Source organism: Cyphomyrmex costatus, unplaced genomic scaffold (genome assembly GCF_001594065.2).
Source record: "Cyphomyrmex costatus isolate MS0001 unplaced genomic scaffold, Ccosl1.0 scaffold23, whole genome shotgun sequence".
NCBI lineage: Eukaryota > Metazoa > Arthropoda > Insecta > Hymenoptera > Formicidae > Cyphomyrmex > Cyphomyrmex costatus.
Genome location: NW_017276368.1, coordinates 2,393,846 through 2,415,738, shown reverse-complemented (window position 1 = coordinate 2,415,738; position 21,893 = coordinate 2,393,846). Strand labels below are relative to the sequence as shown.

The 21,893-nt window shown below is 30.6% G+C and overlaps 1 protein-coding gene across 1 annotated transcript in view; it reads right to left on the bottom strand.

Annotated features, from left to right (window-relative positions):
- The window catches only part of sick (sickie), a 115,831-nt gene that overhangs the window by 41,551 nt on the left and 52,387 nt on the right, over positions 1 to 21,893 (bottom strand). The window contains exons 6-10 of the mRNA XM_018539971.1: positions 17,145 to 17,298; positions 15,211 to 16,771; positions 14,599 to 14,972; positions 5,119 to 5,262; positions 4,929 to 5,022 (exon numbers count right to left, since the gene is read on the bottom strand). Coding sequence (XP_018395473.1) covers positions 4,929 to 5,022; positions 5,119 to 5,262; positions 14,599 to 14,972; positions 15,211 to 16,771; positions 17,145 to 17,298 — 2,327 coding nt within the window. The remainder of the gene's footprint in view (positions 1 to 4,928; positions 5,023 to 5,118; positions 5,263 to 14,598; positions 14,973 to 15,210; positions 16,772 to 17,144; positions 17,299 to 21,893) is intronic.

The following is a 21,893-nucleotide window of genomic DNA, read 5'->3' as shown; positions in this document are numbered from 1 at the left end:
AATTTTTTATCAATTCATTAAATTAAGTTGAAAATCTCGTTATAAAACTTGAGAAATTTTCTTGTCATATTTATTATCATCTTGATATCTGTTACGCCTGACATTAATCCGTTAATTAATTCTTTACTCGATATTTTCTCCTTTTTCTATCTAGAACAGTTCAAGGAGTAGTTCTTTATTACTCACATCGCCATTTTCACTTTTACAAAGATATACTTAATATTATTCCAATTAAGGCAATTCACGTTCACTGCAATTTTCACTCCAGAAAATACAAAGGGTAGTACTTTATCACCCCAGCGCCTTTGGATTACGGTTCCGAACGTAACGTACGAGGCATTTGAACGTTAACCGCCAACTGCGAGGGTCGACGATCCATAGCTCACTAACCCTCTCGCCTCCACTTCTCCGGCGCACCGTGTAATATTACTGACGGGAGGTACTCGCCCTCCCGAATACTGCACCTATTCGCTATGGGGTGCCACAAAATAACAGTTTAACCCAAGTTGAGATAAGAGATCATGTTGATTTTACATTTATAGGTTCAGATTGCACTTTCTGATAGTCGAAAATTTTTTTAAATTGTACATACCGGTTCACATTTTGCAAATTATTGAACATTTTTATAAATCCTTTATTCCAAGAAAGAGAGCTATTTTATTAATAAAATACTATTTAATTTGCTATATTTTATTTAAAATAACACATTATATTATAGTTAAAATGTTATGTGTTAAATTATAGTAAAAATTGCAAGGATTTTACTTCAGAAGGCATGGTGCTTCGTGAACTTATGTGCTTTAAATTACCGTTTCATCGATTTGATTTACGCCCGAAAGAGGTACAAAAGAGAAGTATTACCTTGGTCAGCGATAAGAAGACCTTGCGAGTCGGATTCGCTATGCTCCCATTTCCTTATCTCGAAGTGGTTTAGAAAATGTTACATTGAGTACCGCTTTCATTCATAATGTTACATTGAGTACAGTTTTCATTCAAAATGGGTCTTATGCGATACTGAGTAAGTCGATAATCCAAGACCAGCGAATTAGAGAGAGGATTACCGAGGAAAAAAATCTTTCGAAAAAAAGTTATCGCGCCGTTATAATCTCTTTATTATATCGTTTACTAGAGAGATAGAAATTAAAAAAGAAATTAAGAAAATATTTTGAATAATTATTAATGTATCAAGATGTGAGAGACAAGTATAAAAAGTGAGAGTAGCATTAGAAATTTAAAAAAATCACAAAAATACAAAGAAAAAAATAAACCATTATATACATATATTGCAACAATAATTTCATAAAAGACAAATTAAACAAAATAAAATAATTTATATTAAAAATTGTCAATATTATTAAATAAAGATAAAAATTGGATATGACAAAATATGGAATTAAACAAACGTCTGTTTGTTCAAAATCTTTAAAATATATAAAAGTTCGATTAAATATATTATTTTGTACTGTATATTATAGGTAAAGCTATTATTATTTCGTTATAATAATCATTTTTAAAAGGGACGTTTATATCGATGTGACGGACTTCAAAGCTATTAAAATAGCCGACTTTCAGTCGCACGTAATGCATTAATTAATGGATAATTAATAGATTAGTATTTAATGGAAAGAAATATTATTATATGTAATCCATCTTCATAAAAAATGCTGCTTATCCTTCGGCCATCATTATAAAAATTAATTCAACAAAAATTTTTTCGTCTAATTTTTAAGAGGACGTATAGATAAATTTTTTTTTTCAAAGAGATAAATAAATGGAATTATTTAATGCGACATAAAGTTGTATACTTTTGCGTAACTTGTTTTTTTGCTTCTAATTAAAGTATAACTTGAACACAACGTAATTTTCATATAACAATAATTTTGACTAATTATACATTTCCAGTTAAGCCTCAAGTATCGTAGATATTTTCGTAATGTCGAAAGCTGCTTTGGTTCAATTTCTTTTTCCGTGAAAAAAGAGGCGGAGAGAAACAAAGAAGCAAAAGGAAAAAAGGAGCATTTATTATTTCGCTCAGCAAATATCGATTCTATTCGACGACGACCTGCCGTGACCTGGCTGCATAACTGCTTGCGACACGTATAACTAATTTCTCCTTCTCTCGCCCGTTCTCTCTCTCTCTCTCTCTCTCTCTCAAATATTTTTCTATTTGATTTTTCATTTAGATTTATTTAAATCTAAAAATATGAATAACATTTTAATTTTAAAGAGCTGTACACACGTGATTCAAGATAATGAAATCAAAATTACACATATTAATACATGTACAATATACATATATACAATATGTAGGTATATATCTATATATTATATATGTATTCTAATAATTTCAATTATTCACAATAATTTTATTTTTTAAACAGCAATAGTTTTTTCCTTTAAAAATTATTTTAAATTTTAGATAAATAAATTATAATCGATAATAATATTTCAACTTCCATATTTTAACAACAATTTTTTAAAGCGAGAAAAATATTGCAACTTGGCACACTTGAATGAGTTCTTCGAGATAAGAAACTGGAAGTAAAAACAAACAGGATAACAATGACGACAGACAAGTATCTACGTAAAAAAATTACAAAAGTTCGTATCCTCCTATCGTTGTAGGATTCAAAAAATTAGTACTACGTTTTTCTGTATTAAAATTATTATAGGAATAGAATACTTTAAACTTTGAGTTTCGAACTACGCGCCGAAATTTTTCCTTAATAGATACCTATTGTGTATCAAAATTTAATTGTGATATTATTTCATGTGTTTAGTTGCGTTTGTAAGTCCGGGAAAAATTTCGATGCGTAGTTCGATAAAAGCTACAGATATGGTGTACATGCATGTACATATATAGTACATGCAATATAATCACATTGAAATATATACCATAAGTAATAAAGATACAACTTCGATCGATTTTTTATTTCTATTTCTTATTGGTTGTGTTGTACGGTTCTGTGTAAGATTGAATATTTAATATTGTTTATATCAATTATAGATTTTAATTTACGTGAGCCTCGTCTATTGTGTCTAAATATATGTATACATTAACATACGATTGTACTTCAGATAGAATTTTACTTTTAAAAAGGTTCGAAAGAATTTTTTTAATTTTATTATTGCGCGCAAAATCAATTTCATAGCGTTAATTTTTATAATTCTATTTATTTTTTTTTCTGTTATTAATTTTGGATTGCTAATTCGAAATTATTCAATCAAGCTTTTGTTAAGAAAAAAGTCGCATGCGATAATAATAGAGGGAAGAAGAGTATAGGTGCTTAAAAATAGAGCTTTGCAATGACCCGCAAATGAAAAAATGGTTCTTTCGATAGTAGGACACCCAGTATGCGACAGCTGCACAATGCAACAGCTGACGCGCACACATGCTCCACGCTTTGTGACTTGATTGTTCTGTGTAGGCTTGTGAGATCACGCCTGTTCACACATTGCTTCTTGTCCTTCTACACCCATTTGAGCGTTAATTGAAAAAAAAATTTGATATCGATCAAGAATATTGTGATAAAAAATTAAACTGTGCTTCAAATAATTTTTAGATATAGAAAACTGATTAACAACTTTGATGAAGCTTTAAATAAAAATCTTTAATCGATGGAGTTTCTTGTTTATCGAAGTGTAAATGTTTTTTCGGAAAATTATTTTATGTTATATTATGATGTTTTTGTCTTGTGAATAACGTTACTCGTTTCATTGAAATAGCAACTTTCCTATTATAATATATGATAAATGTGTTAAATAATTTTGGATAAAGTAACACTACATGAATATCATTGTATGACTGATTTGTTTCCAACGAACAATATATACAAATATGTTGATCATGGAATCTGCCAATTATTCATCCTAATAATTATCAAGAATATACCTGATGACTATCAGTATCAGTCTCTTTAGTCATTTAATACGTCCATGAGTCTACAATTGCTGGATTAGATTCTTAATAAATAAAAAGAGTAAATGCTATTTCCAGAAATGTTTTAATAATAAATTAAAAAGAGAAAAAATTGATAAAAAAGGGGATATATGAAAAATATAATTCTATAAAATGTTGCAAATATTATTCAACATAAATTAAAAGGGCGAAGTAAGAGTCAGAAAGTAAATTACATTTAAAATAATATTAAAATGTTAATATATTTAATTCAAAATTTAAAACAATAGAAATATTACAAAAAATTGCTTAAAATTAAAAACATGATGCCCGTTACTTAAAATTAAAAACATGCTGCGCGCAGCAATTTTTTGTAATATTTATATTGTTTCAAATTTTGAATTAAATATGTTAACATTTTAATATTATTTTAAATGTAATTTACTTCTGACTCTTACTTCGCTCTTTTAATTTATGTTGAATATTGTTATATTAAGAGTCCTTGAATATTTTCATCATAATAATATTTGTTGCAAATATTATTTCAATTTTTGTTTAATAGTTTTTTTAAAATAAATATTCCTCGATAATGAGTAAAATAATTAGGAAAATAAAAAATAAAAAAATTTTTTTATTATATAACAAAATTAAGTTAAAATATGGTATCGATATAAAAGGAATTAAGATATAATGAAAGGGAGGGAGAGAGAGGAAGGGAGGAAGGGAGAGGAGAGAGAGAGAAAGAGAGAGAGATGTTTATATTCAATTGGAAGGTTCTCTTTACGAAAATTTTGAATTCTTGCTTGATAGAAAGAGGATATTAATAAATCAACAGCACCGACAGTGATTAGCCGGAAAGTGACATGAATAATTGGGAAATAAGAATTAATAGAAGCTATTTCCGAACTTTTGTCATATTTCTCTCTCTCTCTCTCTCTCTCTCTCTCTCTCTCTCTCTCTCTCTCTCTCTCTCTCACACCCTTAAACTCAAACCACGCGCTATCGATTTCGAATTCGCGAGTTCGCTAACCTTGTGATGAGAGGGATGTCCCGTGTGATTGGCGGAGGTGTGATTTCCGGCGGGAATGGAAGCCAGCTCCTCGATTGTGAGCTCCGCCAAGGCGTCGTTCCCACCACTACAGCCGCTTAGAAGACCGCCGGCGATGATACCGCTGATGCCAACGCCGACGACGCCGCCGCTGCCGCCACCGCCGCCGCCGCCGCTGCCACCGCTTCCCGGACTGACGCCCCCAATGCAGCCGCCATCCGACCTCGCGATCCCTGACGGCCGATTCTTCTGTACCCGCCTCGAGGTTACCAGTTCCTTCACCCCCGACAGCTCTCGCCGCGAGCCACCTACGTACCTACAAATCAATGCAAATGAAACGTCGCTATTATTATCCGAAAAATAATGACTATTTAATATCATACAATACAATAAAATTTTATTTTATTTATATGTGCAATGTGTATTCAATATACACTATAGAAGAAATATAATTAATTAAAATGATTCTCTTTATATATGCGATATAAACTTCACGTCGATTTTCTACTACGTCATTATTATTACTGCAGAATAATGGTTTAACCGTACGATGTGGCAAAATTTTATTTATATTTTTGTTTTTTGAGATTCTCACAAACAACAATCATTACTAAAGCAAAAATATTCAACAACCGTTTTATAAATGCTCTTTTTTTTACTGTGTCGTGAATCTCTCATTACTCTATTTTTGCACAGACGTTTTCTATTACGTCGGCGTTATTTTTCCCAAGTTACAAAAAACATTGATTCATCTGCATAAACATCTGTATGTGAAATATATTTGTTCTATTTATCCATTATCACTATTTGTTATACTATGATAAAAAAGGAACATCAATAAACGAAATGTTATAAATTAGCAAGGAGAACTTGTATTTTCTGAGATGTATTATTTTTATTTTCTATGATAGTATTTTAGTAAGAACTAAAAAAAATAGCTTGATTGAAGTAACGGCTTTTGCTGATGTGGCGTTTAAAAAAAAGCATGCGACAATGCGATGACACGAATGAATACGTATATGATGGTTTTATTCGGCATTCGGATTTATAGTGCACGAAACGCGTAAATGTTTTTTTTTAATGTGGTGTCTATATACTGGCGTGAAGGCAATCGTGTCCTCTGCACGTAAATCACGGCAATAATAATTATTAATTTTACACCCAAGAAAAGAGTTCTATTAATTGTCTATGGATATTTCCCCTGTATTTAATTGTTTATATCGCGAGATTTTTCGTAATAGAGATATGTTGTGTTTTATTACGTCAAATATTACATATAAGTACTTTATTTAAATAGATATGCGTGTATACGCATAATTCAACAGTGCCTACGTATTAATTTCTTTCTTCATTTATTCTGTATTATTCACTACTAATTTATAAATGTACTAATTTAAATACACTGTAGAAAACCCGTCTTTCTCAAGAAAGAATTAAAATTACCGTTGTACGAACGAAAAAAGAAATAATAAACATGTTCATAACTGTCAAATTATTTTGTAGCAAGTCTATAAATTTCTCTCTCTCTCTCTCTCTCTCTCTCTTGCATGTGCCATTTTAGGTGGAGATCATTATTTTAACAGTTCTTACAGTGGTCAGTCGAGGGTTAATGCGCCTTGTAAAAAAATGTGCTTAACTTCGACACTAAGTCGGAGGCCAAACTGATTCATGAGCTCGACATTTTGATAAGAAAAAAGAGCTAAATTAAATTTTGATAAAAGTACATGGAAATAAGAACTTGAATGTGATCACCATAAGCTAGCACTGGTCTCGTAATTACTGAAATTTGCTCTATTATCTGGAAACACGGTAATGTCTCGGTACTGTTTACTACAAAAGAAAAATTTTCGTTTCCCTGTTTCCTTGATAATAATGGATGTGTTTTATGCAATTTATTAAATAAATAATATTCAATTCTAAAAACCGTCAATATAACAACATAACTAATATAAATACGAAGCCTATAACAGTCTAGCTCGGATCTTATTAAATAAAATTTTAAAATCATTGAAATCTGAGCAATTATTCTAGACTTTATAGTTACAGATAATTATTATATTTTTGAAGCAAGTTTAATTAAGCTACATTATACATGAATATATTAGTATTTTAAAATATCTTTTAATTTTATTTTAAGCAAAGTTTAATTGTTTTTATGTGTTACATTCAAGTTTTAATGTGTTAAGTTAATATAGTAAATTGTTAAAGACGTCTACTTATCTTTTTCTAGTTCTAAAAATTAGGAAAAGATGAAGAGAATTAAACTATGATTAATAAGTAAATTTCACATTAATAGAAATGAGAGCATTATGGTTTTTTATTTTCAACTTATGATTAAATTTAACTTATTAATAATATAAAAATTGTATTGTCACTATGTCTAAACTGATAGTTTTGTATAGTGAGTAACTTTTAAAGATATACTACAAAACCATTTGTCTAGTAATTAATCATTGCTATAAAGAATATAATTTTTATATTATCAAGTGTGATTAAATTTTTAAACTGCAAATTAATCAAAAAATCCGGACCTTACTCTTTTATCAACAGAGATCGGAATTTTTTTGTTACATTAGCTTCTGAATTGTATCATTTCCGTGATCAATAAGCTCGCTGATCACTTTGTACAAATAAATATTTGCAGAAAGCTTCTTAACTGGAGGAATTGACATGCCAATTTTCGAGTTGCATGCGTAACTTTGCTTTTACAGAAAATTTAGACAGTAAACTGAAACTTCAAATGTCATTTCTTGAATTCGTTACTCCTGAAACTTCCTAATTACAAGAACAATTATCGTCAATAATTAAAAAGTTGTCTGCAACGGAGAACAAATTCGAGAAAGGGAAGCCTCGCAAAAGTCGTCTATAAACGTAAGAAACAAAGTTCTGACTTTCTTAGAACGTCAATATAATCATAGTACTATGTTGAAAATTAATTTAATTTGATATTGAAGAGAAGGAAAAACAGATTATAAAATGATAAAGAAAAAGATAATTTTTCAGAAGGTAAATTCTCTACAATTTTTAATGAATTAAGTTTTACAAATCGAAGTTTAAGATGTTTAAAATTTTAATAAATATTAAAAAATTTGTCTTTATAACAAAGTATGATCTTTTAACATTGTGACGAGCATGAATTTTATCGAGTTCTAATGTCATGTTTAGCTTCGAGATATTGTCTCGTTCTTGTATACTGTGACAGAATTTGGTAAAGAAAAAATTAATATCTTTTTCCGTATAGAGAAACTATCTTGTGAGAAACTCACGCAATTTTAGTCATCGCCAAGTTTGTAACTATATAGGATATAGATGAATTTTTTAAAAATTAATTAGATTGTGAAATTATGTTATTAAATTACTACTATAAAAATAAATATAAAAATTCAGAAATAATGGATTGAAAAGTAATTATAATTAATAAATATCAAATAGTTTACATTTTCTAAAAAAATGAATTTCTCAAGTTTCCCATCTCAAGTTTCAAGTTTTATTTATTATGGAAACATTACATACAACGTATGTAATGTGTCAAATCTATACTATCCTTTGTCATATAAACTATATCTAAAAATTATAACAAGAAATACAAAGACAAGAAAATGATTTTAATATTTTTTATTGAATTTTGATTAATAAAAAATTCTGATTTGATTTGAATTTCCTTTATCACCTCAAGTAAACGCAAAAGTAATTTTTCCCTGAAAAAACGCGATTAATATATTTATAGCATTTAAAAGCCCTTCCAATTTTTCCATCTTCCACACCCCATCTTTTTCCTTGTAGTCAACGTTTCAACTAACCGGTAGAAAGCTTCAGACAAACAGGAACACGAGATTACCGTTCAGCTTGAGCCGCCGCGTTTCCTCCAACAAATTTCGAATACCTTTCCTAGTCTTCCACTCTTGCTACTTAAGACACTGTCACACCAAGGAAATCAAAAGAAACTACCCCGAGCGACAGTTTTATCGCTAACAAAGTCGAAATGAAAATTGTCACCGGTACGAAATAAACTTTGCGTACTTCGACGATGAGGACGAAGATACTCCCCACCCTCGGTGGTTCAGTACGTACTCTCTTGCCTCCGTCGTTGACAATCCCTCGAACCGCCCTGGAAATAACACACCGACACCGTCAGATCGCGCCACCGCGCAGCGACGTCGAATCGATCGCCATGACGTCATGGCGTCCACGCAAGCGTCGCGACTACTGTGAATAAATATCGTTCGTCTTCGCCACGGTTTGTCTAGATCTCTAGATGAATGAACCTTGCGTTTTGAGAAGCTCTTAGAAAAGAGTCTCTAATTATCACATTTTTATAGCAATAAAAAATAAATGTTTAAAGAAAGAAAGAAGATACATATAGATATGTAATACTCTGGCATAATAGTATGTATAAAAGAGAATGTGAAAAAAGCCATTTTTGGCAAATCCTAAATTAATCATTATGAAAACTGTTTTTCGAGATTTAAAAAAAATAGAAAATAATTATCTATCTACCAGGTATGGAAAAACTTCTAAAAATTAAAATTTATTGCGCGCGCCGAAATATAGTCACATATATGAATATTTTTAAATTCGAATCTTACCCTTTAAAATAAAACCAATTGCATATTTATGTGTTGAAAGATGACTAGTAAAGAATATGATTTCTTGGTTCGCATAATATACAGGATGTTTCGTTTAAATATCCCATTTAAATGCTCCCGGAAATGTTTTTAAAAGATATGAAAGATATGAAAAAATATGTTAAACAAAAATGGTATAGTTTAAAAAAGAACAAATGATAAAATTAATTAAAAAATTGTTTTAAAGTTGTATTAAAGTTATCACCATTAAAAAAATGAAATATATAATTTTAACGGAATATAATTTTTCTAATTATGCTATATATAAAGTAAAAAAGTAAAATTATGAAAAAATTAATAATTTAAAAAATATTTTATATTTTTTATCAAAATATATTAGAATAAAATATTAAAGTATCTTGAAAATATCTATTAATTTTTTAATAATTCTATTTTAATAATTAAATATATAAAAAAATAATTAAAGGTATTATATTAAAAAATCATGTATAATTTCATTTTAAAAAAATAACGATCGTGCAACTTAATACAAAAATCTAATTATTTGAGGATTAATTGAAATTATTTAAAAATAATTTTACTATTATTTTCGTTCCCTTTCAAACCGTATAAATTTTTATCTGAAAAACAGTTTTCCATATCTTTCATATTTTTCGAAATATTTGCTTAGAACACACACACAAAACACACACGCGCGAGCGCGCGCGCACACACATTTAATATAAATAAAAAAAATCCTCTATTTCTCTACAGATTTATTATTTACCTTTTAACACATATATAAATGTGCAACTGATTTTAGTTTAAAGGATACAAAGCTTAAAAACTCACATGACTATTCATGACTATTATTTCAACAATCAATATGTGGCGGCATCATCATCTCATCATCCGAATGCACAAGAGGGAGGAAAAGGCATGCGTCATGTCGCAATCGGCTTCTACAGTACGGAAAGGAGTCGTAGGACAATGCTGAGAGGCTGCTGTCAGAACGGACAAAAGCGCTTATCTTTTTGCATGCGCTATATGTAACAGCCTGGTTTGCCGTGTTTCGCTCCACCCGTGCCGCACATCCGAGAATACGTATGTATACTATCATACGCTAAATGCGAGCGTATGTTCCCGTTTCAAAGGACATAACCGAAAGTTATCAATGGTAACTATAATATCAGAGCAAATATAATACACCACTGTGTGTCAAAATAAAAGGAAAATACGTTATAAGGAAGTTAAAATTGAAAAAGAATAATAATTTTTATCATTACATAAAAATGCCGGAAATAATACACAAAATTTTAATAAAAAAGAATAGATATAATTACAATAGAAAAAAAAAATTAAAATTAATAATTATTATAAATTCATTATAATATTCATTATAAGATTTATTTGTGTAATAAAAACTATTATAATTATTGTATTATTCATACAGTAGCTAATTTAAAAAATTATGTGTGTGTGTAAAATAAATTTAAAAATTAAAAATACAAATGGGATCAGTATCAAGAATAATTAATATTTTTATTGTTGAATAATATGGTGCATGTACACGTATCGATTGAAATAAATAAATGAATAATTTTGATATTAATAAACAATATAGCAGAAATTATTGTCATTAATTCTCAATATATTTTGTTATATGTTTAATATGTACAATATAATATGTTGTATTATATAATTTACAAACGAAATATATATTCTGATAAAAATATTCTTTTTAAAAAATATCGTTTGAATATATCTATATACCATAGATATAAAATGCAGCTTTACTTGATCCTTTTTATCTTTATGAATCTATTTAGATAGGTATTCTCGACGGCAAAAGAAAGCTTCCGCAAGATCGCACGATAATCGTCAGAATATGCCAAACGTCTTTGTTGCAGATTGTATGGGGCTTTCCTCGATGATGGTGATGAGGGTCGTGGAAGGATCTCACGACTGAGTATATTGAATTTCTGAAAAGCGCGTCGAGTTTCAAGCGGATGATACGCGCCGCGGACTCGATTATGCCAAAGCAAGTTAGGCGAAGGGATCCGCCATACCTGCAGGTGCATTTCTGGAGCATATTATGGCAAACAACATCTTGTATAGTGCGTGATACTACCTGAGTAAAATTCTTTTTTAATTATTAGATATACATTTAAGAGTCAAACAACGAAATATATTTCAAGTGTTACTCGACACACCCGATTGTAATGAGCTTTGAACATGTATGGTGATTGATATCAATCGACATAAATAATAAATATCAAAATAAAATATATTAATTTTTTTTATAAATGCTCTAATTATACATATGTTAAAGAAATAAAAATTATCCTATATGGAATGAAATCAATTCTTACGTTTCTGATATATCAAATTACTAATATATTAAAAAAGATAAAAAAATTTTTTAAACAACAATTTCAAAAGCATTGTATAAAAGAATATTTAATCTTTCTGAAAATATTTTAAAAAATATCTATTTATATTTTTGACTATATTTTTTTATCATTAATAATTTTAAGATTTTATTTTATGCTGAATTCGATAAGTTCTCTCTGCTTCACGAGTAAACTTTAATTTCAGCAATAGGAATTTGATAAAACGGTGGATATTTATGGAGAAAATCGTTTTCTCGAATTAATTGAATGACCATACTTTAATTCGATCGTGGTAAAAGCAGTCTATAAAGCGCTGAGTAATTAGAAGTGATCCGAAATTAACCTCGTGAATTTTGTCAAATTAGTTAGACCATACGGTCTATGGCAGTCATATCTTTCTCACAAGCAACACTTTTAAGTCGCATTTGACGTACGTGCGAATAGCACGAATAGATAATCGAAAGTATAATTTTTCATTATCAAATCGAACATAAATTTTAACTGGTTCAAAGAATATAATTAATCTTAAGAAAAAAAAAGGAGAATACTTAATGGTGAATTTGGTATGATATAAAATTCTATAATATATTAGACTCAGTCGGAATATTAATTGCTGCAATAGATGTGTAAGAAATTCGCATGGCACAAAAGAATATATGCATATGATCAATACAAAGAAAATACATTCTACGAAGAACACCTACGTTTCGTCTCTGCATTTTTCTAATGGATCGGCTTGTTACTTGAAATCTTAATTTGAATGTATGGTACACACAGCTTTGCTAATAATAAAGCTCTCTCTCTCTCTCTCTCTCTCTCTCTCTTTCTCTCTCTCTCTCTCTCTCTCTCTCTCTCTCTCTCTCTCTCTCTCTCTCTCTCGGTCAGACTTGAATATTTCGTTGCAAACACGGAGAGAGCGGCACGGGCGTGGCGGAACGTAATGAACAAGTCACGACACGAATCCACTTTGTGTGCCGGACAACGTTTAAACGTTGTCTAAAATAGAAAGTGCCTCTATACTATAAATGCACTCAGAATATGCAGAAAGTTATAATAATCTATAGTCGTACGAAAATTATAAGTAAAATAAAATTAACTAAGAAATATTAAACAATTTTTAATTTTCTAATTTTTAATACTATACATATTTTTTATATAATTCTATTGTGGAAAAATTCTATTTATATAGCGTGAGATAATCGCAAATGCTATCTATTTATTTTAACAATAATAAAGATATTTACGACAAAGATATTTACGACACATCAAAGACTGAGAGATGTAAGACTTCGCGAGGGTAAAGGGCTTTTCACCGAAAAGCTCGCAAGAGACTTAGACTCGAGCTTTCTTGATCAATACTCGACGTGCGCTCGGCGTCGACTACGCGGCGTTAATTTATCGTCACTCTCTTGCGCGGGCAAACATCGTATATTTTCGCACTTTCTTTATCCATATTTCACTCGATAAAAAATAATCCGTACGATCAGCAATCTAGCAAACTTCCGCGACGTCTCCTACGAGTCATGAATTGCAAGATACGCAATTTTCAACTCTAACAAAGCTCTTCTTAAATTCTTTCTCGAGATGATTTGATTTATTATCGATTTTATAAAATATCGACAATAGTTTGATGCAACATTGATAGAAATTCAAAAGCAATGTTACTTTTAATATGTTATAATATATTATAACAGATTATGTTCTCTATTCTCTTACTATATTAATATTAATTTATTATTAAAACAATTATTGTTATTATGCGCATATATATATAATGATAATAATAATTGTTATATATAATAATAAATTAATACTACCTGGATAAAAAAATTAATGTTTTGATTATAATACACGTATTGAAATATTATAAATTCATAAAACGATTTATCAATAATCAGTATTTTTCGTTGTCTCGATAAAATTATCTAGAATCTAGATAATCATCTAGATGAAGAAATTGGTTTATTTTATCTTTATCTATATTATTAAGAATATAGATTATCTTTATCTTATCTTAGATAAAAAAAATGTTATCTTTTTTAAACTATCTAAGATTTGTACAAGAGTATTATAAAAAATTAACTTCCAATAGTAGTAGTGATGAGGATTTTTTTCGTTCTATAGACAAAAAACTGAGATTAGTACAACACCAGTTATTTGAAGATATTATATATTGAAGTGCTTTCATATTTGAAAAATAAATCTAAGGAAATAGATATTCTTTATTTGTATCCGCATGAAATTTGTTTTAAGTATAACATATCATTTTGCCATCATCAGCGCCAGTAGAGCGCCTCTCTAATTGTAGACAACAAATATTAATTTGTACGTAGAAATCATTTATCAGACAAAATGTTCGAATAACTTTTGTTTTTAAAAAATAAAATTTCTAAAAATATGAAATCGCATTTTTTGTATTTTAAATTATTTTACTACCTAATAGTTACTTAAAAATAAAATTATCTTAAAATTATCTATCTAGATAAAATTTTTTTCAATTTTTTTATCTAGATTAATGAAAAATTAATCATCTTTATCTTATCATCTGCATTTTTGTGTAATTTATCTTATCTATATCTAGATAATTTTTAATTATCTAAGCGCAACACTGTCAATAATTGAATTTTAATTGTAATTTGTTGATGTTTTCAAATCATTATATAAAAAAAATAAAGAAAAATTAGTAGGACTTACCTGTCATGTTCGTGACTATAGGAAGGATTGATCCTGCGTGCGTATAGGGATGCGCCGCCTTCAGACATGTATCCGTCGCATAGATCCGAAAGAGTTCTGCTGCCAACACTCATGCCACCTCCACGTAGCACTTCACCGTCGCTCAGATAACCGGAAGCGACCTCTACGTCGGTATAATCGTGGTGACTACCAACATGATGATGCGACGATGAATGCAGGACGGTGTATTGTCGTGTCGTAGTACGGCTTGGTAGAGTCTGTAAGCCTCGGGCCCCAGGCGTGTACCCGCGCAAAAGAGGTTGCATAGGTTTTACAGTCATCTCGGCCTCATCGTCTGCTAAAGCGCCACCGCACGTCGAACTTTCCGACAGCACCTTCAAAAATAAAAACAAAAATAAAAAATATACTCAAATAATTTTGTAGTTTTTGTGTTTTAATTTTCATATCTACCAAATCTTAAATTCGATTTTGCTTTGATTTTAAGTAGCCTGTGACACAAATCATAAATTTATATATCTTAAATTTTATAAATATTTGTATAGATATTATTATATGATTATATCTTCCGGTTTTACAAGGTAGCTATCATCTAAGAAAAATTCCAAAACTGACCTTTTCCATTTGTTCAAACGTAGTGTCAATCTTCCGGTTAGGGATCGTCTTAATTTCGCTACCGCTCTCACTGCTTGGCCTATAAATTACACTACTGTCGCTCGAATTACTCTGCCCGGTGCTGTTAGAATTGCTATGCGAGCTGTCGGACATAAGGTCCGAAATACTCGGCATCGGTGACACCATCGCTACCGTATTAGGATCGAGTTTGCGATGAAGAGTATCACCACTCTTCGGCTTTGTCGGTGTTGGCATTCCGCTGAGCGTGCTATTGTCTTTCGATGGTTTCGATGTGCCTTTCACAAGAGCAGTAGGTTTCGGGATGCTGGAACCCGGACTAAGCCCGGCCGGATTGGGACCGTGAAGAGGACTGTTTAAACTTGCTAACGGTTTACTGGATCCAAAATTCAGATTGCTTTGTGTGGGTGTACTCGTTAGTCCGTTTTCACTATTAGTTAGTTTTTCATCAGCTGAGTTAACATAGTTCATTGCCACAGAATCTTGTTTATCGTTATTGGAAGTATCGATAGATTCTAATTCTTCCTCGCAAATAACCTTCTCCTGATTTAATACTCGAGTCTTTGATAAATCAAAACTTTCAATCTCTGATTGCTGTTCGTGATTAGCTTCTAAAACTTCTGGCTCTTTTTGTTTTGCCGTAAAATCCTTGCCATCTGATAAGTTTGTCTGGTTCATGCTTAGAGTGCGATTGAAAGTATCATTCTCATGAACAAGTGTCTCCCTCGATTCGGATGGCTTGATAATACCGTTGGTATTTGCTAAAATAGCTTTCTGCATCATAAAGTCTTTGTTCAGACCATTCGGCGGTGGCTTCACACTTTGTAAATAAATTTTTTGATCCGATATCTTGCCCGGAAGTTCCATCTTAGGTCGGGGTGAAAGTTTCGTGGTCGGTAGTTCGTTCCTCAAGTTCACGTTTTTGGTATCTTGAAGACTGATTTGTCTAGGTGACGTTAGGACGGAAGGATTCAGTTTAGGAGATTGTATTACTGGTTGCTTCACCAGTTCTTGAAGAGTCGGAGTTTTCCTGTCACTTGATAATTTGGTGCCGATAGCTTTAGCAGCAATTTTAACATCTTGCTCAACGACAGGATTATTATAGAGCGTTGTTAGCTTTTCCAAGGAGCTTGGTGGACCTTTGTTCGTGCGCGCAATCTTACTCTGGGGTTTGTTCTGCTCCTTCCTGCCTGTTTTCGGACTAGCCTGTTTTGCTGGTTTAGCCGATTGCAGTTTTGATTTCAACGCACGACTTTTTGGCGATTCCTGAACTTGGGCTTTACTTTGATCGCACAAGGAAGTCGAACTGTCTGAATGTTCAGATCGAGCTGAAGAAAATCCGGAAGAACTGGAAGTGCGTTTTGAAACTCCTGATGAAGTCTTTCCTCGCTCTTGATTTTTATCTTTATTATTGAAAAGTTTAAACTTGTCCAATACAGAATTCTTATTTGGCTGAGGTGCCGAGACAGTATTTCCAGAATACGGTAGGGCTTGTTGGGATCTCAGACCTCCATTGGGTCGGCCTACTGTGGATGCTCGAGGGCTACAAATTATAAACATTTAAATTAAAAAAACAAAAAATATTTAAAAAGTTTTTTAATCATTCAAAAATATAAATATAAATCGCAAATATTTTTTTCTGATTAAAGTAGACATTTTAAAAATATAATAATAGATAATATTTAAAATTATATATATGTATAAAACTTATAGCAATAAAATACATTTTTTGAAATATAGTACAAATGCATTTCCAAAGAAAAATTCTAACTTTTATTAATTAAAAAATTTTATTTTATTAATTTTTGTTTTCTAATAATTAATTTTTAATTTCTCAAAATAATAACATTTAATAACAATTAATAACCACATGATCACAGTGTAAAAGTGTTCATCTTTTTGATGTAGATTTTTACCTTGGCGTTGTTGCCGTGGGTTGTCGATTCGGATTTTGACTTCTAGGTTGCGGAATGAATGAAAGACCACCCTGAGACGGTTGTTGTTGACTCGGGCTAGTGCTTCTAGAACTGCTCGCGCTACCCACGCCGCCATTCCCGTGTTTTAGACCACCTAAAACAAAGAATTATAGAGAATTATTAATTAATATCAGAATATTATTTTGCAACTTCTATGCATATTTTAATATTAAAAAAGATATTCAATATACATATATTTGTTATTTGAGAATATCAATAAGACATAATAATTGGCCGCATCATTAGATGTACACAGTCGCGCGGCTGTTGCAGCAGCTCACTTACTGCATGTGCGTTTGAATGGTGCAATGCACGATGCAGCTCACCGTAGACAAAATAAACCATTCGTGTTTACCGAGAGCGAGAAGATTAATCCACTACCTCATACTACCACCCGATTCGCTCTTCTCGGGTAATCGTAGACGTTGTTTCTGTCAAATAATCCGCGTCGGTACGCAATTTGTTGAGCGAGCGGTATCTCGAAACGTAAACACCAGTGATTAATTATGGAGACTGTATAAGAGTTAGTGAGTTTAATAAAGATTAGTGATTTTAAATCTGAATAAATTAATCTTACTTAGGAGAAGAAAAATTTTAAATAAATTTTAAAATAATGTTTTCCTTAACAACGATGAATGATAATTTTATAAAATTATTATAATCGGAATTATTAACTTTAATTTTCTAATTATATTAAAATAATTTTAAATTGACTTTTCTTTGATTTATTTTCTGTATAAAAATTACTTTTATTATAAGTTAATATATATGTACAAAAATAGAAATAATTAAAAAAGGTTAAATTTTTAAATTTCAATTCTTTGGTGATTTATCATTTCGAGATTGCATTGCATGCGTTGACAACAGCATTCGCTTCTTTTCTTGATTAATTCACTCGACAGTGATTTGCAGAAGTTACAACGTTACAAGTACCTAATTTGTCAGCCATTTCAATTGTCCTTGCGTACGTGACACAAATGCGGTTGACACGGATAAAGGTGCTGGGCAAAGCAGAAATTTTGGATATGATCAACCCCTTCTTTTATCGCATTTAATGCGACTATATCTATCTTGTTTAATTAATTTATTGCTCATTATAAATTAGTTCTAATTGTTCAGCAGAAGAAAATTCTCCCTGCAGTCTATTACATGTACCAAATTTAATTAATTTAATTATAAATTATTAAATATGTGTGTCTTGATAAAAATGAAATTAATTCAAAGATCCATTTTTATATTAAAAAAAAGTCATAATATTTCAATATATTGAAGCTGAAATGTCATTCACACGTAGGATTAAACAAAGACATTCGTTTCGTCCCCGTCAACGAATAAAAATCAAGTCTGTGTTCAAAGCAGCTTTATCAAAAATTGTCAGTCATGGGGTGTCATAATGAATTTGATTCCTTTTTTTATCTAGTAGACAAAGGAGGAGGAAAAGATATACAGTTTAGGGGAGTTAAAACGTGACTAGGCATTCACTCGTCTGTCACAAGATGATTCATCACGCAAAGCGATCGATCTGTCGCGATATTAGTGACGACCGTGAAAATTCCCAAGGTAAAATTAGAGACAGATGTTCTCTCTTTCTGATTTTATATTAATATTTTGTCTAATAGAAAAGTTTATGTAAAAAAATTTGAAATTGGAAGATAATGTTATCTATGAATTTCTTTATAAGACGATAATAAACATAGAAATATTCGTACAATTAGAAATAAATGATAGAAATAAAAATAATTATAATAAATTAATAAAAAGGTATTATATTTATTATATAAAGAATTTTTTCTAAAAGGATTTTAATTAACGAAATGTTATATGTACAAATAAAGAAAATTCTTTCTGAAAATTTTAATTAGTAAAACGTTTAATATATAAGAAATTTTCATAAATTTCTAATTAAAAAAATATCCTACCGCCGAAGAATTCCTTGCGACATAGTCAAGATTTCAGAGATAGATGAATCTTGATCTTTGCAATATCCTGAGTAAAAATAGGAATTTTGTCTATAGAGAATTTCTCTCTTATGAGAGGATCAATGATCGTGACTGCACTCATTCACTCACTTCACTGAGACTAACGTTTAGTGCTCACGCGTCCCCTCTGTTATTCTCTCATTGTTTCTTCCGTCCGAGATAAGATAATATCAGCCTACGTAGAAATGCAAAAGGGACGACCGATTTCCATAATAGATAGGCTATTGATTATGAGGCATTATCAATTGTTTATCACTTGTGACAATATAGTAGAAACAAAAAAATTATAAAAATTATCTTTAATAATTTTACGATATGTACAACATTCAACAAAATTATAAAAATTGATACAATTAATGATAGAGTTTAAATATTTTTATAAACACTTTGTAAGCCTAATTATAAATATATAGATTATACTTTAAAAAATAAAGAAAGTTTAGAGAAATTGCTTTCAAAATTTTATTTATTTTTATAAAGCTCAGAAAATAATGATATAATAACAGAATTCTAAAATTGTTATAATTGTTCTAACGCGTTCTATGAAACAAATATTATTGATAATTAACTATAACCATCATTCAAATAAAATGCTTCAAAAATAATTTTCAACTTTCAAGAACAATACAATTTAGAATGTAAAATTAATGCTTGAAATTATGCTGTTCGAAATTAACAATAAGTAACTAACGAAAGTATGTTGCAGTTAGCATCCTTTTGCAGTCGCTCGCGCACGTAAACTCGTACTTACGTTTTACATGTATATACTAGTTCATATATACTTCCACTACAGTCTCCTCGAGTCCTTCTAGCCCCTTTGTTTCAAGAGTACTTTGGAGTATATGAGAATCATTACAACGGTGCATCAGCGTGGCACATAGGGGCATTCGTTTTTGAGGTGCACGTGTGCACTCACACACATATGCGTGCATTAGAAGTGCGATTGACAGGTCAGGATGATTACCTACAGTAGCGATAAGTCCTAAACTTATCATTATGTTATATATATAAAATTATACTATATTTTTATTCTTTTATGTATTTCAATTAAAATATAATAATATATATGAAAAGTCGCCGCTTCGATTTTGCCCTTAATTTTGCAAAAATTTCAAAATCGATTAGTTCGTCCCTTCTAGAAATCTCTTTTCGCCCTTAATGTAATTTACGAAATGTGTCTCAGGCCTTATCTGGACCATAACTTGAGACGCGCGGAAGTGAAACGGAACGCGATATTGCGTGTCAAGAATTTATTTGTGGGTATACGTATAAACTGTTCCCGTAGATGTGAAGCTAAGAGAACGTTTATAGCACATAAGGGCGATAAACGCCATCTACCCTTGAGCGACTCTCTCAGATTGTCGAACATTTATTTTTCTTTTTGATATCGAGTGCGCCACTTCGATCCCATTTTCGTTTATCGCGGATGAGGTTTTTCTTCTTACGAATACAAGAGATAAAGATAATGCAAATGCATGCGCTTCGTAACAGAATAATCGATGTGATAAAGTAAGTGGATGATGAAAAAATCATTTGGAGTATTAATTAAAATAAGAGATATATTACTCGATCAATTGTTTTCAAATTCTTCTATCACATTTAGAAAATGATACAAAAACAAAAAATTCAGGAATAAAAATAATAATATTTAAAAAGATTGCATATATGTATGTACATACTTATAATAGATATCCTAAAGACTTTTTTTCTCTTTCTCGACACGTAATTACGTGGTGAGAGTTTGTACTTGCATCAGCGTGTATATCTATGTAAAAATGCACATCGATAGATATTTAATAATTATACTGATCGCTGATCATTATCATCACTTCACTTTTTCATCATTACAATCTTTCTTCTTTTTCTCTTCCACCTTTTTTTTAACTTTTATATTAAATGAAATTTAATATAGTGCAAAGTCAAAATTATCTTTTTTTTTTTTAAAGACAAATTAAGTCAAAGGAACTGCAAAGGAAGTCAAAAGTAGGATTGCAGATTAGATATGCAGTTTGAGTTCAAGTTACATCTTGGCCCAGCCTGAAAAGGCCTCTCTCTCTGCTATCGAAGATTAGAAGAACCCTTAGAAGCTTCCACGATGACTAAGCTTGACCTTTTCCAAGGAAAGTTCTAGTATCGACTAGCTGTCGATTCAGCTCGACAACTGGCACGTGTTACATCGTACTCCGCCTTTTACTCATTGTCAGGCTTCCAGGCCTATTAGCAGATGTATCACACGGGGACGGATTCCTTTATCTCGATTAGAAGATTAGACAGAGATTAAATTATGACAATTAGAGATTGAACGTAACGCATCCGTGAAACAAAAAACGACGTTTGGATTTGGGGGATGCTATCAAAATCTTAACTCGAGATGAGATTATAGTAATTCGGAATATAGCGTGTTCTAATTCTTGTCTTCTTTAATGTCTCTTCTATTGGCAAATGGTACCTATATATCAAAAGACTCATAGAGCAATATACACTGTAGTGATAAAAAATAATTTGATATATCATTAAATCGACAGAGACTTATATACTTGGACTTTTATAATAAAAAATAATTTTGATTCGTAAAATATACGATCTTTAGGATTTATAACACCTCATGATATTTCCGTCGAATTAATAGAATGTATGTAGTTCTGAATGAGGGAGAGAACGGCGAAATACAAAAAATAAACGAATTTTTCTCGCAAACAAGCCAACGCGC